Source organism: Fusarium graminearum, chromosome 4 (genome assembly GCF_000240135.3).
Source record: "Fusarium graminearum PH-1 chromosome 4, whole genome shotgun sequence".
Classification (NCBI taxonomy): Eukaryota; Fungi; Ascomycota; class Sordariomycetes; order Hypocreales; family Nectriaceae; genus Fusarium; species Fusarium graminearum.
Window position 1 is genome coordinate 4,891,887 of NC_026477.1, and position 17,092 is coordinate 4,908,978.

The following is a 17,092-nucleotide window of genomic DNA, read 5'->3' on the forward strand; positions in this document are numbered from 1 at the left end:
TCGTTATCCACGGATATATAGTGTTGTCGGAACTGCGTTATTTGTACTCAAATGCGCCAATAACCTTTAAAACACCGAGAATCTCAAGACAATCGGAAGAACTCAGCAGGCAGCGCGTTTCGGATTATGATGGCCAGGTGTAGGCAACCCCGGAGAGGACAAAGGCACGCCCTCGGGGATTTGGGGGAGATGGAGATGGAGATAAGAAGTAAAATTCCGGGAGGGTCAAGCGTAACAAGACAAACACACACGACGAAACAGGTCAAGGCTCAAGGCTGATCCCGGCAGGACGAAGGGAGAGGTAGATATGTAAGGGGCCAAGAGGGGAGACAATAATGATGCAGAAAGAGGGAGCGTGTGAGAGAGTTGTAAGAGAACGAGCGGAGATGTTTTCAGACTCCTACAGTACACTACCCACGACGTGCTAAGGTCCACCTCAGAGCGTGCGAAATGCCGGCGGGGGGAGGCGTGCGTAGTGGTGATGCAAGCGAGCCAAGGCCAGGGCCTAGATCCATCAAGCGACACGGACCAGAGCCAGGTGAATTGATATTTTCTGGGTGACAGCTGTGAAAGTAACAAAGCCCGTCAAACCGCTGTCAACAAATTTTGGGGTTTGTATGTATCTTCAGCACCACGTTTGATAGTCTCAGGTTAAATTCATCAGCAAGTGACGAAAAAGCAAAATTGTGTCGAAACTGTATGTACTGCAAGTTAACGGCAGTGACAACATAAAGCCTGTTGTATGTGACGCAAAAGAAAAAGAAAAAGGTTGACAGTTACAACTGGCGAGTCGAGGCAGGGGCACAGGGAGGAAAAGTGGCAGGGCCGCAGGGGCAAGCGTGGCGATGATGTATGTGTGTTTATGGTTGCTTTCGCAACCCAAATCGATTGTCTCTGTGGAGTCCGGATCCGGGATGGATGCATGGGGACATGGATCGAGTCGCCCAACTCTCTCTTGTTTCCCTTACACTAGGACGGAGTCTTTGTTAGTTGCGTTGCCCGACCAATCAGTCTAGGTGCTAGCCACCTCACACAGTTGTCCTTGCTCTTGTCATGCTCATCGACCCGGATCACCGCAGGTGGGAAGACCGACAAGAACCTAATCCTCTAGGGCTTCAGCTGGCTGTAAATCTAGCCAGGCAACTGGGTGCCATCAGTCTTGAGTTTCGCTGGGCGCGGAGCTTCTAGGCTCGGTTCACACGGCGCCAACAACCATCTGCGTCTCCGCTTTACCGGTTTGCGACTGATCACAGTTCGACCTGCCTCGTGGAAAACCCTGACAGGCAGACAGGGCAAGGCACTGCCAGCTTCGGTGGGGAGAGTGTAGCAGGATGAGTCGATGCTTGTCGCGGATAGAGGTCTCCGTATTTTGAGCGGTGACTGACTGTTAGGGACAATAACCAAGACATTAGATGGGTGTGGGTGTGGGTGTGGGTGGAATTGCAACAAGTAAGAACAACATGAGTGCATGTCGTACCCAGGCGCGCGGGTCCAATATCCAGCACTGGCATCAAACAGCATGTGCAGACTGATTCGAGTCGCACAGCACCTTGCTGAATAATTCTGGTATTCGAGGGCGCACAGAATAACAACTCATGCCAGTCAGAGACGTCAGGTACAGGTCACCTGCACTGCTGAGCAGGGGGCGGGCCAGGTACATAGCGCCAGCATGTATGTACCTGATATTATGACCCATGCTAGGGACAACCCTGCAAGCGTTGCAGTTCGATCAACCAACAAGCTGCAAGCTAGTGGTGAAGCAAGCTGACGGTTGACCAGCCCTGACCGAGAGCGACATGAACTCGAGGGTAACCAGCTTTTTGGTGCGTTGTTTTTCTAAAGTGACCGCTAAAATACAAAACATTGCAAATATTTGTTCCATCATGTCGGCTCACCGTACATCGTAACGTCAAGGTTGTGAGAAAATAACGTGTTGGTCAAGGCCCGTGAACAGACCAGATTCTGTTCTTGCCTTGGATCAGGTTTCGCGACCTCGCCAACCGAATTAGTGCCAGCATACATACATGCGAGGGGTTGGTTTCTCAGCCTTGAGCGGGGCCTGGGCCATGTCAGCGAGGGTTGTATGTAACTAGGCGGCGCTCTAATGGTTTTGACTCACCAAAGACCCCCAATCTGCCGCTGTGCGATGGTAAAAATAAACCTCGCGCCAGCTGCATGGTGAACCAAAAATCTGTGTTTGATTCAAAGCGAAGCCGTCCCTGGCCGACCGGCCGTAAGGGGCCGTGATGGGGCCTTGGCGTTCACATCACAAGCTCCCATTCTTGCTTCTTCGTACCATGTAAAGTTCTTTGTCAAGCTTGTTCCTGGTTGCTATGGACACACTTACGGCAAATCGTCTATCTCGAGTTGAACCCAGTCCGTTCCTGGCACAGAGCAGGTCAACCCACAAACGAGGACGTGTTGAGTACCAGCCAGTGCCCTGTACAAGTCATCTATCTAGATAGCCAGACCATGCAATCTGATCCGACAATACCCCTCACAGTATTTCGCTGCTTTTGCTCGACTCATGATAGGTTGGAAGGCATAATGGTGCCTGGATCCCGCAGGCCGGTGGGCTTGAGGTTCAGGTTGACAATGAACATAGTGTGGGGAGAAGTAAGCTACATGGAAGCAGAGTGCAACCCTTTCCTCTGCTTCTCTCGCTAAAAACAATAACACCGAGATGTCTCTGCTACATCGTTATTCGCCTCTGATGTTGCGGTCTGAAGCTGGACAAAGGCTCGGGATAAAATGATCCCAATAGCTTCAGAGGTCAAAAACTCAAGTCGCGCGATCAATCCTCGAAACCCGACGCCCTGACACCGTTGGGTGTAAGTAATGACGCAAATCCTTGCAAAAAAGACCGATGTCTTGCGGATGATAAGTAACGGTCGTAGTGAGAGGCTCTGTTAGTTCGCAGCATGAGGCTGACAATTGATTCCGAAGGTGCCGTACATAAGTCAGGCCCAACTCAATTCTGACCTTGTATGACGCACTGGAGGTTCTGTGTAGTGATATGGTACTCAGCTGCTGCTGCGCTCTCATATTCGAGACTCATCCATAGCTGTGGATGTGACAGATATTCCTTATTATGCAGATCGAATAATACCTGCAGACTAGGGTTCGGATGCGTCCAAAATATTTGCTTGTTACAGTCGCTTGTGTTTCATACGGTGTGTCTTTGAAGTTGAGGTGAACTAAGTGGACCGGTCAACCAGGCACTTTCAACGTAGACCAAACTCGTGGAACCCCTCTTAGTTACCGTCAAGGAGGCTGGAGTACGTGGTATCGCAAAAGAGAAATGATGGCATCAAGGTTGTGCCTGTGCCTATTCAGCATCGCCATGCAGAGGCCAGAGCCTAAAACCTCGAATAAAAGCCAACCAGGGCTCATGCCCCATCCGTCCACGTTGAAAGAGGCGCACAGCGTGTGGGGAGGGCAACATGGCTCGCGTTTGCGTTTCTGCAAGTTTTAGGTGGACGTTGCGCTTGCAGCTTGGAAGGAATGCATATTTTCTTTCTTCGGGGTTCACAAGCTGCCCACATGATGCGCGAATGCAAAGGTTCTAGATGTCCACGATAATTATGGTCTGTGATGTGGTGAGCATGATAGACGCATGGATATTCTTGCAGTTGGTACGCACTTTTGCTGATGCTGCCAGAATTTGTCCATGAATACATACACCTGACGATACCCTCAACAGTTAACTTCTCCATGTTGCAGCCTGTGACGATTCCATGAGTTTAGAAAGATCGGAGGCGGCCGATTGAAATTGACTTTTGGCGTCTTCCTAGAGCAGCTTTCTAGAGTTTGTGGTGGCTGGTTGACGTGTACCTTAGTACAACTTTCATGCCGGATAACTCGCTGAGGTTTGGTCCCTGAAAGAAAGAGACTTTTTCCAATTGCCAACCCAGTGAATCCAGGCATATGCTTTTTTCTTTGTTCCTCGTTCTGTTCCGTTCTGCTGCTGGTCTCTTTCGAAACGGTGGTGCTTGTGAGCTGTCAATGTTAGAGGAGACTAATGCTGCTGCATACTGCAATGATGGAGCCACTAAAAAGCGGTGCCTTCTCCCTCAAGTAAGGTAAGTGCTAATCTACCCCTCCTACTCTCCAGCTCCAGCCCTCCGCGCACCTTCCGTTGTCCTGAACCCCTCCACCATGAACGGCAACTACCTACCCCACCCCCTCCGTCTCTATCATGCACGTCCCCCTCCTTCCCGTCATCAAAGCGTCCTGTGACCCTGTATCGATAAGAAATCTCTAAACAAGTGGGATGCGGGTGTTTACAAAAAGATAAAACACTCGAGACGCTTCTTTTAGCATAGCAAAGATAAAGTAGGGCATAGCTCTACACATTCTACTACAAGATTTGCAGAGAGTTTTTTTTTAGCCACTCCTTGATCATCTTACTTTTTTTTTGCAACCCGCTGACTTGCATGATTCAGGGTTCCCCTGTTATCGACACCTCCGATGATCTTGTTCTTGATGCTTTCGATTGGCCTAAACACTACAGGCCTGCAACACTATCGTCAATGCACAATCCGCGAGTCTTTTATTGTGTTCACCAGATAGAATCTCTATACATAATCACCACAGATAGAGATCTTGAGCATATCACAGTGCCAAACACTACAATCTACCAAGCCGTGGAAAATTATACCCGTCCTACGTTTCTATTGGCAACTGGGTGGTTACTAGTGGCGATCCTTTCAATTGGCGGCAACTGGTTAGACTTCCAGCCTCCTTCTGCTCGTTTTCATCAGCCATATCATATTCTTCTTTGATCCCGGTATACTCAGGCACCTCGTAAAATTTGACATGGCAACTCACGCCTTTCCTCAAGCCTTCGTCCCGTTTCCCCAGCCCAACGCCGCTCTCTTCTCAAATGCTCAAGGATCACAACAGAGGAGATGCGAGAATTGACCTGCATACGCTAAAACAACGCAACCAGCCGCCTCTAGCAGCCGCCGTTTGCGCCTCCTCACTATGACAGCTCCACTTGGCGTCTGTGATCAGCATCGAGGGTCTTTTCTTCAACTCAATCGTGCGACTCCTTGATCTTGTAAGTGTGTGGCTGGTTTAGTTAGTACTGGGTCGCCAAGTGCACTGGCATTCAATTCCTATTTCCAGGTACAATTTGTGGTATGGAATTCGAATATCATCCCGAAATAGCACTGGCACATATAGATTCGTCCGAAACATCTGCCCGCTGGAATGAAGAGTCGCAGATTAACTTACCGCCTTTTAGGTGTTTCCAGGGTGCTGGTTGCTAGGAAACAGACTGCTCGTTTGCCGCAAGAAACACCATGGATATTTTGCACGATATATTGAACCATCTCTCTCAACTGTGCGGTACCTTGATTGTTCCTGAACTACTGTCTGAGCCCTCGTCCTAGCCTTTGGCCCGCTCTTAAATCATGCCACCAAATGCAAGGCACGGCGCAGGTTGACGACAGAGTTATCCACCACAGTAACATGGTCCCTCAAGGATGCCACACTCCACCCTGGGCCTAACCTGCATGTGCTGGCTCGTACTGCCAGTACACCAACTAAATGTCGACGACAACTGATGACTCTTCTTTGGGAGGTTCTTGTTATGAGCCCCGCGCCCGCCCATTCCGACCTGACCCATGTGACAACTCCATAAGCAGGAGGATATCACCCAAGGGTCGGCAGACTACGGTACATGGGCTGCCGGTGAAGCAAGGGACCTCGATTTGACTGATTCGGCAACAAATTATATCTACACCAGTTCGTGTTCAGTGCATACGTCGCCCCGGCCGAGTTGGTAAGCTATTAGAGCCGCTATTTTCCCAACCTCGCGGTTCTGCAATTGACGCTTTGGAATTTGATGGGTTTCCAATTGTCTCATCAGACACCACGAGAGACTGGCAATTTCATGTTGTCTTTTTTCCAAGCCACATACTAGTGGCCCTGTACTATTGCCCGGTAGAGATCCACATCATCTGCTCATTGCCTGTCTTGTCCTGAACTTGTCTCATCTTGCTCGACCTCTCCAGTTCGGGCCTTTGTTTCTACACCGCTCTTTTATACTCAAACCCAAATTCCCATAATAACCTTTACATAGTACTCATTTTGGTGGACCCTCCAGATATGTCTCTCTTTAGAGCCTCAGCCTCGCTAATTACAGCAATTGGCGTTTGGAGTTGGCTCTCGGGTCAGATCAAGCGATCGTGAAGCTCAGCTTGGATCTGGATGGATGCAACTACCCAGCTAACTGCACTGGGTTGGGTTGGACTTTGTTTTTGAGTCGGGTTCAGGATCCGACCTGATCCCAACGCACCACGAGCTAGACGTACTGTTACGTATCATGACTGCATGCGCCCCAAGGACCTTCCATGCAGGTATCCTCATTTGCGTGCGCAAACGCATAGACGTATGTACGTCAAAGGTCTCATGATTTGATTCGCAATCTTTCTGTGCAACACTTGAAGCTTATCCATATCACATAGGGTAGTCTACATGTTGCACGAAAGTGAAGCCCAAATCTGACAGTCCCTCGTTCTTACCATCTTTCACCGTCCCGCCACGACATTTACATCCGACCCCATCTCTCGGTTCCATTCCGTATTTCCGTGCCGGTGTGCTCGTGCTGACTGACTGTCTTGGAGTTGACACACCATTCGGGAGTTTTAACAGCTCGAAACATCGTGAAACCCTGTTATCCTTCTGATGTCTTTGTGGAGATGACAGTCTTGGCGAGTCTGGCGTCGGGACCCAAGTGAACAATGGGCTTTCAACACCACCCTCTGTAATATCTCTCGTTCAGGCTTGATTCTGAGGCCCCACGATCAATGCCAAGTAGCTTATCGCCTTCAGCTAGGGGACAGACCCCCCGCATGTGATTATCCTGCAGACTAGGCCAGCAAGTACAGATGTAGTAAGAACTGACATCATGATGGTTCTAGTGCCGATCTTAAGGGTCCTTGACGATCATACTCACGATGCTTCGTGGCATCGACCGTATCGTCGCCTAGCTGTAGCAGTCTTTCACTCCAGGTCACCATGATAGCAATACCAAGGCCATTGTACGTTACGCAATGTAGTTGTTTTTAAATGGGCTTCAATTTTGGTCTCAAGCACGTCACGGGTTCGGAGCAAAACAGCCATAGCTTGCAACTGGAACTCTTGTCGTAAGTGTTGTCCAGATACAACAAAATGGGCAATATGTTGTGTGGAAGATACTATAGGTAGCCAATCGATTAAGTATATATCATTGACAGCGTATTAATTTTCGTACAAGTTCATAGCTACTGGGTAGGTACCAATGAAGTCAAAGTGACCGACTATGGCAACAACCCATCAACAACAAATGGTAAGACCAACAGCCTATTTGTGCAAACAATGTAGAAGCCCGTTGCGTGATAGCCAACCTAAGTATACAGAACTAGTTGTGATTCTAAACTTTATCATAAATGGAGACCGGTGCTGGTAGATATTTGAAACATTGCCCCTTAGACGTCCAGCATACTTTTAATTTGCTGTGGAGGAGCTGTGATAGAGTTGGTAGTCTCAGTACTGTTGCTGCGGCCGGTAGATCCGGGTCGCCCAGGAGCTCGACCTCGACCCTGGCCATCTGTGTACGGAGGGGGCGCGGGGCCATCAAGGCCGAGTTGAGCTTCACGACGGGCACGCTCCTCAGCGAGGTTATTAGGGAAGAGGATACCGGCGGCGGCTTGCATGTTACGCTCATGTCGACGACGATCGTTCTTACCGGTGTAGGGTTGGACATATGACAACCGTGATGCGTTGGAGGAGATAGAAGCAGCACCAGCACGACCCACTCGTGGATTGTTGGCAGCGTCAAGAGGGCGGTGCATGTGGCTCATCTCAAAGCCTTCATCATTCCTGGCAGCAGCCAAGGCTTCTTCACGCAGGTCTCGCTCTGCATCACCCTCGATACGTCGGCCGGTGGCGTGACCACCCCCAATCTCGTGGACGTTACGGGTGAGCTTGTCCTTGAAGGTGAGCAGATGGTCGCCCCTGACACGTTTCCACCAGGCAGGCTTGTTGACAAGTCCGAGCTCACGGTCGAGCATCTCGCCGCGCTCACGTCTTAGTCGGACGAGCTCCTTGTCTTCGTTGGGGGTAAAAAAGCCATAGAAGTACTGGGTAAAGAGGATCAGAAGGGATGGTAGGAAGCCCCAACAATAGATCACAGGAATGTTTCCATTGTACTTGACGATGGAATACTTGAACTCCCATGAAATAAAGCCCTGATATGCGATGGTTGCTGCTGACAAGGGCAGGATGAGCCAGAAACGGAAAGGCACGTATCGGATGAAGCCGACAGCGCGGTTGAAGACACCGCGGTGACGAGGCTTGTAGTGCTTAATCGAGTGATAAAGGGAGAAGACGATGGTGAGCCATGCGACAACAAGGCAGAGAGCACCGGCCTTGAACCTAGTATTTGTTGCTCCTGGGACTGCTTTTGCCAATGTCTGCTCCTCTGAGTGCTGAAGCTGAGTGAACTTCCAACTGCGAGGAACAACCATGAAGAAGTTCAGCCAAAGCCACAGATAGAACCATAGGGGTAACCAAAACTCGACCTTGGCACGGCGATCATTATCTTTCACAATGAATGGATCGGGATCGACGAATTTCCTTTCTTGCCAGGAACCCCAATGGCGAACGGCCTCCCATGTCAGGGCGACAGTACCTGTACACAAAAGATACCAGAAGAAGACATTGACGGTAATAGGGAGTTCCTGGAGGTAGTAACGATCTATGTCGACACCAACAAAGAGACTGATGAGAGCAGCAGCAGAAGTGAACAGTGCCCAGTACCATTGCCACCGACGACCGACAGGGTAAAAGCGGGAATCGCGAGGAGTGTATATTTTTCCATGCTTGGCCAGGACAGTCAGATTAAGGACAAGAGCGATTCCAAAAGCAACGGCAAAGCCAATGCCAACAAAGCCTCGGGTCTTGATATGTTCGATTGCGGTATAACACTTGGTAGCGTTGGTCCATGAGCCGTTCGGGAAGACATAGGCCGGAGTGTAGGGATCGAATGTCAGGTAACATTTTGAGCCATTGGAGACGGTCTCGTTGCTGTAGTATGTGTAGTTGAAGTACTTGAGGGTGGTGAGATTGAAGGGGACGTTGGAGATGATAGTTTCGCTGGTGTTGCCTTTCGATCCTGCTGGCCAGTCCTTCACGGCGCGAGCCGAGATATGGGCAAAGGCGTCACGGAGGCCTTCCATGGTGGGTGGGTGGTGGGTTTGAGCGAGGCGAATGCAAATGGGTTGTTGTTGTTGTTTATATTCGCGCCAACTATGATCCCGGTCGAATCGGATGGTTGGGGGGTAAACACTACAAGCGGAAGACTCGGCAGGATCTTCAGTTTATGCCGTATCGTGTAGGTGTCGCAATGGAATCGCGTCTGGGAGAACACCCTTGGAATCGGTGGTGTTTGTCAGTCAAGATGGAAGAGGCGATTCAACAGAACGCATCAGGACATGACTCAAATCGACGAGGATCTCAACTAAAAAGAGATAAGACAACGACGAGATGAAGAAGAAAAGAAGGAAGAGAAAAGAAAAGAAAAGCAGGAGGGAAGAGGTCGAGAAAAACAAATGTCTGTCTGTCGCTGGATGGCAATGGCTGGCTGGATCGACAGGTGCCGGGCATGCCGTTGCGATGGAGAAAAGGCTCTTGGTTGAGTGGACGGCAGTCATCTTTTTTCTGGGTACGTATTTCCGAGGGTGTGGAGGTGGAGACACCGAGCGGTCCGTCGTGGTTGTTGAAATTCTCTCATACTGGGGGGAGGTTAGACACTGAAATGAGATGATGCAGAAGTCAACTGGGAAACACTTTGAAGTTAATATTTACTATAAGATACCTGAGTATTCAAGAACCGCAAGTGCAATGTCATCACACGTCGCGTTTTTAACATTTGCAGCTCCATCATGTAGGTACTGTTATCCGATGTTCGGTGCATCAGCATCCACTCTTAGCATCCATGCACCTGTGATGACCTCACTACAACAGGCTCTTTCACTCCACTTGATTGGTTGTTATGACAAGCCTTGTCAATTCTCCCGCTTCCTAGTCCTCGCCCCACGATCCTGGACTGCTCCGCCAGAGCCGCCAATTCAAAGAGCTTGCGTTGTGTTGCGTGGTTGTGTCGACACACGCTGCTCAGTCAGGTGAGGGTACGTACCGGCGGGGGAGCGATGCCCGAAAAGGCCAGCAAGCTTCCAGAACATCCACCAGGGACCAGACTTGATTGACATGGAAGCTCCAGCCTGGCCTTCAACGGTTCTAATCTAGAATTGACAGCAAGACAGGGCAATTGTCTTGCACACACCATACTCAATCATGGCAGCCGACACTACAGCCGACGAAGAACCATCATACATAGACTACGAAACCTTTCTCGACCCCGATTTCTCCCCCGCTTCTTTTGCGAATACACTCGTCGTCTCGACCAACAATCCCAACGATACACCCCTCGACCTCTCCACCCCCCTATCCCGTGTTCTATTCGACGCTCAAGAGATCGACTCACATATCGATGTTCTGACAACTCGCTCAGCCGTCCCTCTTCTCGATTACACTCAACGACAAACCCAAGCTTCGAAAAATATCGTCGGAGAGTTGGATGGTCAGATCCAGAGCTTAAATGATAGCTATCGCCAGCTCGAGAAGGAGGTAATTGATAAGCATGCTGAGGCAGACGAGGTCCGGATTGTAGCTCTACGGTTATGGGAGACCCTGAAGCTTGGTCGCTCGGTCGGACGTTGCTTGCAGCTCGGTCGACAGCTCGAAGTCCAGCACCTGGAGCTCGACAACGGCTCTGGGAAGGAGGACCATCGGGCCCTCGTGCGATGCGCGTATACAATCTTGTCATTGAAAGAGATTCTTGATCGCAAAGGTCCAGGTGAAGAAGGCTTCGGACTGAACCGCGTGGACGCTGTCAAAAGTTTGCAGGATACAGTGATAACGCCCATTGATCGATCGGTTCGCGAGCGGGCGGAGCGTATCATTCGCGAGTTTTCAATCCAGCAGACCTCAACATTTGCCCAGGTTGAGGAGATCAAAGCCCGTACAGCATCTGCTATGACTACACTCTATCTGTTATCGCCAACTCTCGGTCTAAAGGCTGATAAATGGGTTCCGCGGCTGCTGCTTCAATCTCTGGAGACCTATATTCGAGCGGCCCTACAAGCAAGCATCACAGCCTTGTCGCGGTCTTTGGGCCAGTTGCCGACGCTGGACAAGGCATTGTCTGACGTTATGTTTAAGTGCCAAAACGTAGTGTCTCTTGAGGCTGTCCTCGAGACAACAAAACCGCCAGCTCATCCTCTCCTCCCCGCCTCAAACCAACCGAGCCAATCGAGCTTGCTTCATTTCGTCCTCGCATATCTCGAGACAGGTAGTCTTGCCTCGTTCTTTTGGAGGACTATGGCAAGTAGCCTGGCAATGCGCGTGCAAGATATCATGAACCGTGGGGGCGTCGTGGCTAGAACCCTACGAACCAACAAGAACACGGTTGGAGATGCAATCCGCCAGGCTGTTGTCAAGGGATCCCAGTTACACGGCGCATTGACGGGATCCAAGGGAAGGACAAAAGCAGAGGCGAACTGGGACCGGGAGGTGGCTGTTATGGTGGGAAGCGTTGTGAACAATCTTCGATAGAAGCTAATTGAATAATAAGCTATGTGAAGGCCCAGTTGGATTCAGAACCCGTCGAGTATCCGATCTAGTATACCCCTATAAAACATTGAATCATACTCTCTTACAGTAGGTAATGACAGTAGCCAGAGAACAATATGGCATGTGCTCCTAGCTTCTCAAACACGCACCTAGTTCATCTTGTTCTAATAATAAACGATCATCGTCGAACGAAGCTCGCCTCACGGATCAGTCATCACTGCCAAGCAAGATCCAATCAGGACACATTCTCTCCCCGCGTTGAGTAATCTCACATAAAAGAGGTCCATCTCATTCAAGATCTGCCGCATTCCTCGTTTCAGACAACTTCAAAGCTTCATTCAACAAACAAAACCTCGCTGTGAGCAATACATTTCGTTACTCTCATTTGTACTTCAAGTGCAGTCAAAATGGCACCAAACCAAGGTCTCATTCATCCAAAGGAATACGACATCAAGGATAGCAACGTTGAGCTGATTGGAACCGATATCGACCATCAGGTAAAATACAATTCTGCACTTACTGAACCGGCGTGGAATGATGGACGAGTTGGCATCGAGCCTGGGCTGTTTATCTGGCGCATCGAGCAGTTCGAGGTCGTTCCTTGGCCAAAGGAAAAGTACGGCCAATTTTACGATGGGGACAGCTTTATTGTTCTCTTTTCAGAGCTTATCGGAAGCAACGACGGAACAGAGATGCTTGTTCACGATGTCTTTTTCTGGCTAGGCCAGCATACCTCGCAGGACGAGGCAGGAACAGCAGCCTACAAAACAGTTGAACTAGACGAGTTTCTCAAGGGTACGGCGACTCAGCATCGAGAGATTCAGGAATCGCCATCAGACGACTTCCTAGCACTATTCCCGCGCATATCAATCCGCTCTGGCGGAGTGCGTTCTGGGTTCCGACACGTGGAGGAGGAAGATGAGCCACAGGAGACGCTCACCTTGCTGCGTGTGTTTAAGAACCCCGCTGCCGGTGCCAGTGGCGTCGTCGTCCATGAAGTTAAGCCTGTCTGGACGAGTCTTGATGACACGGATGTGTTTGTCCTAGATGTTGGCGGCAAGATTTGGGTTTGGCAAGGAAAGGACTGTAGTCCCATGGAAAAGGCAAAGGCTGCTCAGATTGTCCACGATATGACCGTCGCAAAGCATTCGGAAGTGGAAGTCATTTCGCAGACCGAGTCCCGGTCACGAAGAATTGTTGATCTCCTCGGTGGAGACGACGAAACACCACGCGATGGATTCCACTGCCGAAAGCCCTTCAGCCCCCGTCACGTTGAGCAGGCATCCAAGAAGCTCTTTAGGCTCAGCGACGCCTCGGGTCAGCTCTCATTTGGTCTCGTCAAGGAAGCTGAGCGTATATCGCATGGCGATTTCCAGAGCGACGATGTTTTCTTGCTGGATGATGGCGGAAAGGCGATTTGGGTGTGGCAGGGAAGCGGATCGAGCGCTGCGGAAAAGAAGAGCTGGTTCAAGATTGCGCAAGCGTATGTGAGGCACCTGTCAGCTGAGAGCGGCCGTGATGACGCGTATCTCACTCCTGTAGCCAAGGTTGTCGAGGGTGGCGAGAGTCGGGCTTTTGCAAGGGCTCTTGCAGCTTGAAGAGTGCCTCTGGTAGAGTATCCAGATAAGGTCGGTTAGATATGACCCATAGCTGAGGCTCTATATGTGCTGACAATATATAGACTGACAGGTTACTAAATAAGACGTGTAAACGGTGGTCAAGTCAAATACATATATTAAGTATATGATGGTGAACTGCATGTTACTGTAGGTTTGCCCGAAGACGTTGGTTTTCCTTACGCCATCGCCGTTGGGAAACGTTGAGCGTGAAGCCACCAAGTTACCTCGACATATCGTTTAAAGAGTTAGAGAGTGTGTCTCAGGGTCACATTCTGAAGACTGGCGGGGACGTTCAAAAATGCCCGACAGGAACAAAGGCTACCCCAAAGCCGAAGACGACTGCGAGACACGGGTAGCATCTGAGTATTGAAAGTATCTTTTCGTATTCTTATCTACTTATCTTGATATTGCCTGTTCAATAAAAGGAGGGGTTATGGAATGCTACGCATGCTGTCTGGTAACAACAAAGCTGTGGGTTTTTTTCTCGAACCTACTAATGTTGGCTACCTGCAAGTACGCGATGAGTGATAGTCCTTCCTGGTATGTAACTCGATCCCTTCCGTAAGCACACATACGTCTTTTGACCTAAACAATTGATTGGCAGTGTGAGATAGTCAAGATTTGACGAGAGCTGCCTCAACAACAAGCGCCAGACTATTAGAGTAGTTTTGCCCCATCGATCGACTTCGTAAGATATGTAACCGTTTGGGGCTTCTTTCTTTTGCTCTTGCTAATATTAGTCGAAAATGGGTTGGGTGTTGAGTTTAGTGCCCATGGATGATAGGAGCACATATCTTTATACATGTCCAACTGCATCGACGAACGTTATCAACAGACGAAACAACAGCAGGCAGTACGTACTGCTGGTAGCCAGTCTGGTCATGGTGGTGACGAGCTGGGCATTCGTACCCCTGGTCTGCCACGTCCGCCTACCGTGACTGCCCCGTCCCGTTCCTTGGCGTGCATGCGGGAGCATTAACCGATACTGAGTCCAAGGAGACAGATTGACCCCTGTCCTGCTGTATAAATCATGACTGCTGCAATGCGCCGGCCATGGCGAGCAGCCAGCTTGTAACTTCCCCTCCCTGTAGCATAAACTCTATCTCTCAAAAGCGAGTAGAAAACTTGGATAAAGCATTTAACCCAAGGCTACACTACGGCTGGGTTCCAGATTAGCTTTTACAGTTGGAGCGGGACATACCTCGTCAACGTTTAATGCTACGAACTGAAGGAACTTGTGGCCGAACCAAAAGCATTGCAACGATAACAAGAAACACGTACTACAGAGATGGATTATTGACCATTGGACATGCGCGTTGCTCAATAGCAATCTATGATTTGCGATACCAGCAGAGATAATAGTCTTGGCAGTCTTGTCTAGCAACCTTTGCGAGTCCGCAAGATAAGACTGCTGAAACCCATGTGTATTATCTGTTGTCGCTGAGTGGATGATTGCATCTCTGCGTGACCACGACACGAGGAACTTTTCTAAGCAATGCGGTGTGATAGCGCAGATGCTACATAGAAATTTAACGCAATACGTATTCACTTGTGCCGTTGCGAATAAGTGAAAATTAGGCGAGCGCCTAGCAAAACGCTTCATGGTAAAATAAGAAAAAACTTGCTGCTCTGCAACATTTTGCAAGGGGTGCAAAATCTATTACATCGGTTAGATAGACGCTTGTGTAATCGGGACGTCGGCTTGTGGGAGATGCAACCGATGCCAAGAATCCTGTACCTAGTAGCCTTTGCTTTTCCAGGGACTGGACTGGACTGTAGCAGGTAGCACAGACTTATCACCAGCCTAACGATCATACGCCACTGACATAGGGCCACGGATGCATTGCGTACGTAGTTCGATTATGTAGGTTAGTCGTTTGCTAAGGGAGAGAGCTACTGTAATAAGCTAGAGACACCATGGGTCAAGAACTTAAGACAAACATACTAGCCCAGGGATAATAGCAGCGTCATCGCCATGGAGTCTACCGTCTTAGCGGCACTCCGAGACTGCCGGAATTCCAACAGTACAAGAGCTCATAGGTCCCCCCAAGGACTTCGTAGAATTGCTAAGGTCTTGGGATCCGCGTCAGCGTCAATTCATGCCAATATGTGCATTATTGCCAAGTCTTAGCAGCAGCGTTTAACACGTATCATATCTACCTATCTACTTACCTACCTATCCAAGTACCTTGCAACAGAAACCCCTCGACTCAAAGAGCTGCCATACCAAAGTACTTTTAAGAAGCTCAACCCAGCTACAAAGGCTGGACGCATACAAACATAAATTCACTTTTTCTACTATTCAAATAACTTGAAGAGCGACAGAAATGAGATTCGACATTCTTCTTGCAGGTGCCGTAGCAGTTGCTGCGGCGCCTTTATCTCGGACGACAGATGTGCGGCTTATGACTTACAACATTCGTCTGGCCCCAAACCACCCCGAACGAGGAGAGGAACTCTGGCCTGTTCGTCGACCACGCTTAGTCTCCCAACTAAACTTCGAAACTTCGGGAAGACCAGAATCTCTTGTTTGTATGCAAGAAGCGACATACCCACAAATTCAAGACCTCCAAGAAGACCTTGGTGACGAGTGGGATTACTATGGTGTAGGACGCAAGGGCGGTAACAGGGGAGAATTCTCACCCATCTTCTACCGTCCTTCTGTCTGGAACATGGAGGATTCCAAGACCTACTGGCTCAGCTCGACACCCCATAAAGTCGGTTCTCGAGGATGGGACGCCGCGTTTCCCAGGATTGTCACGGTCGCGCGGTTCCAACATATCAGCACTGGAAACCGTTTGGTGTATATGTGCACACACTTCGATCACAAGGGAAAGACAGCTCGCGAAAACTCGGCAAAGCTTATCTCTGCTACGGCTGAAGAATGGTCTTCGTATGGATTTGATAACGTCCCTGTTTTTATCGGCGGCGACCTTAACTCGTCCCCCGACGAGCCGGCCTACAAGCATCTGGCCAGTGCGATGAACGACGTAAAGAGCATCATTCCACTCGCGAAGCGCTTTGGTCATTCATCCTACACATACACGGGATTCACTGTCAGTCCATCAGACGACATGGATTTGGATCATATTTTCGTCAAGGATACAAGTGGACTGCAATTCAAGTCTTTTGCTGTTCTCAACAACTTATATGAAGATGGCGTTTTTATCTCGGACCATCGGCCGGTTGTTGTGGACTTGCGGCTGAACCACGTCAGTCGCAAAAATCGAAGGGAAGAGGATGCATCTAAGAAGTAAGAGAAGGACATTATTATTTACGAAAGGGCGTTGGCGTGCATTGAATGTTATGATACCCACATGAAACGATTTAGATTCCAATAAAAAGTATTATAAATTATCTCTTATCCATACCGATCACTTTTGTTAGCGAGCCGCTCTTTCACGCCTGCTCATATGAGCTTTCAACATGCATGCTACCACATTATTGTCGCTTTTGACAATTTGGTATCACCTGGGATGTGTCCAATTTCGTATACTTGGAAGATTAATGAGCCTAGAGCAAGCCTCCAATGACTCCACATTCACGATGAGACAGATACGCGAGAGATGATCAGTATAACCCTCTTGATATAGAATATCGGAAATGCTGTTAACACGGCTTTTCTTTATCTCACCATAAATCTTGTCTTAGACAAATACCTTGCGCAAGTTGCGGTAGTTATTGTATACCACTACATCGACATCATTTTGGGAAAAGTCACACTCCAGGGTATTTCCCTCTTTTATGTGTCAACGTTTCTAGACGTACCTTGACAGGCGATCTTGGGGAAG

The 17,092-nt window shown here is 49.3% G+C and overlaps 6 protein-coding genes across 6 annotated transcripts; 4 read left to right on the plus strand and 2 right to left on the minus strand.

Moving 5' to 3' along the window:
• Window positions 1-450: 450 nt before the first annotated feature.
• On the plus strand, window positions 451-1,188 carry FGSG_13250 (uncharacterized protein; the record flags this gene model as incomplete). Its single annotated transcript, XM_011329466.1, has 3 exons — window positions 451-538; window positions 777-854; window positions 1,037-1,188. The coding sequence occupies 3 exons, from the start codon at window positions 451-453 to the stop codon at window positions 1,186-1,188; spliced, it is 318 nt and encodes a 105-aa protein (XP_011327768.1).
• A 5,277-nt stretch (window positions 1,189-6,465) lies between these two features.
• On the minus strand, window positions 6,466-7,028 carry FGSG_13251 (uncharacterized protein; the record flags this gene model as incomplete). The annotated part of the gene is made up of 2 exons (XM_011329467.1): window positions 6,466-6,770; window positions 6,965-7,028. The coding sequence occupies 2 exons, from the start codon at window positions 7,026-7,028 to the stop codon at window positions 6,466-6,468; spliced, it is 369 nt and encodes a 122-aa protein (XP_011327769.1).
• A 196-nt stretch (window positions 7,029-7,224) lies between these two features.
• FGSG_07929 (uncharacterized protein) lies at window positions 7,225-9,562 on the minus strand. The gene has a single exon (XM_011329468.1). The coding sequence runs from the start codon at window positions 9,225-9,227 to the stop codon at window positions 7,476-7,478; it is 1,752 nt and encodes a 583-aa protein (XP_011327770.1). The 5' UTR covers window positions 9,228-9,562; the 3' UTR covers window positions 7,225-7,475.
• Window positions 9,563-10,344: 782 nt separating this feature from the next.
• Window positions 10,345-11,664, plus strand: FGSG_07930 (uncharacterized protein; the record flags this gene model as incomplete). Its single annotated transcript, XM_011329469.1, has 1 exon — window positions 10,345-11,664. One exon carries the CDS (start codon window positions 10,345-10,347, stop codon window positions 11,662-11,664), a length of 1,320 nt encoding a protein of 439 aa, XP_011327771.1.
• Window positions 11,665-12,089: 425 nt separating this feature from the next.
• On the plus strand, window positions 12,090-13,280 carry FGSG_07931 (uncharacterized protein; the record flags this gene model as incomplete). Its single annotated transcript, XM_011329470.1, has 1 exon — window positions 12,090-13,280. The coding sequence occupies one exon, from the start codon at window positions 12,090-12,092 to the stop codon at window positions 13,278-13,280; it is 1,191 nt and encodes a 396-aa protein (XP_011327772.1).
• A 2,122-nt stretch (window positions 13,281-15,402) lies between these two features.
• On the plus strand, window positions 15,403-16,658 carry FGSG_07932 (uncharacterized protein). The gene has a single exon (XM_011329471.1). It carries the CDS (start codon window positions 15,629-15,631, stop codon window positions 16,556-16,558), a length of 930 nt encoding a protein of 309 aa, XP_011327773.1. The 5' UTR covers window positions 15,403-15,628; the 3' UTR covers window positions 16,559-16,658.
• Window positions 16,659-17,092: the final 434 nt, after the last annotated feature.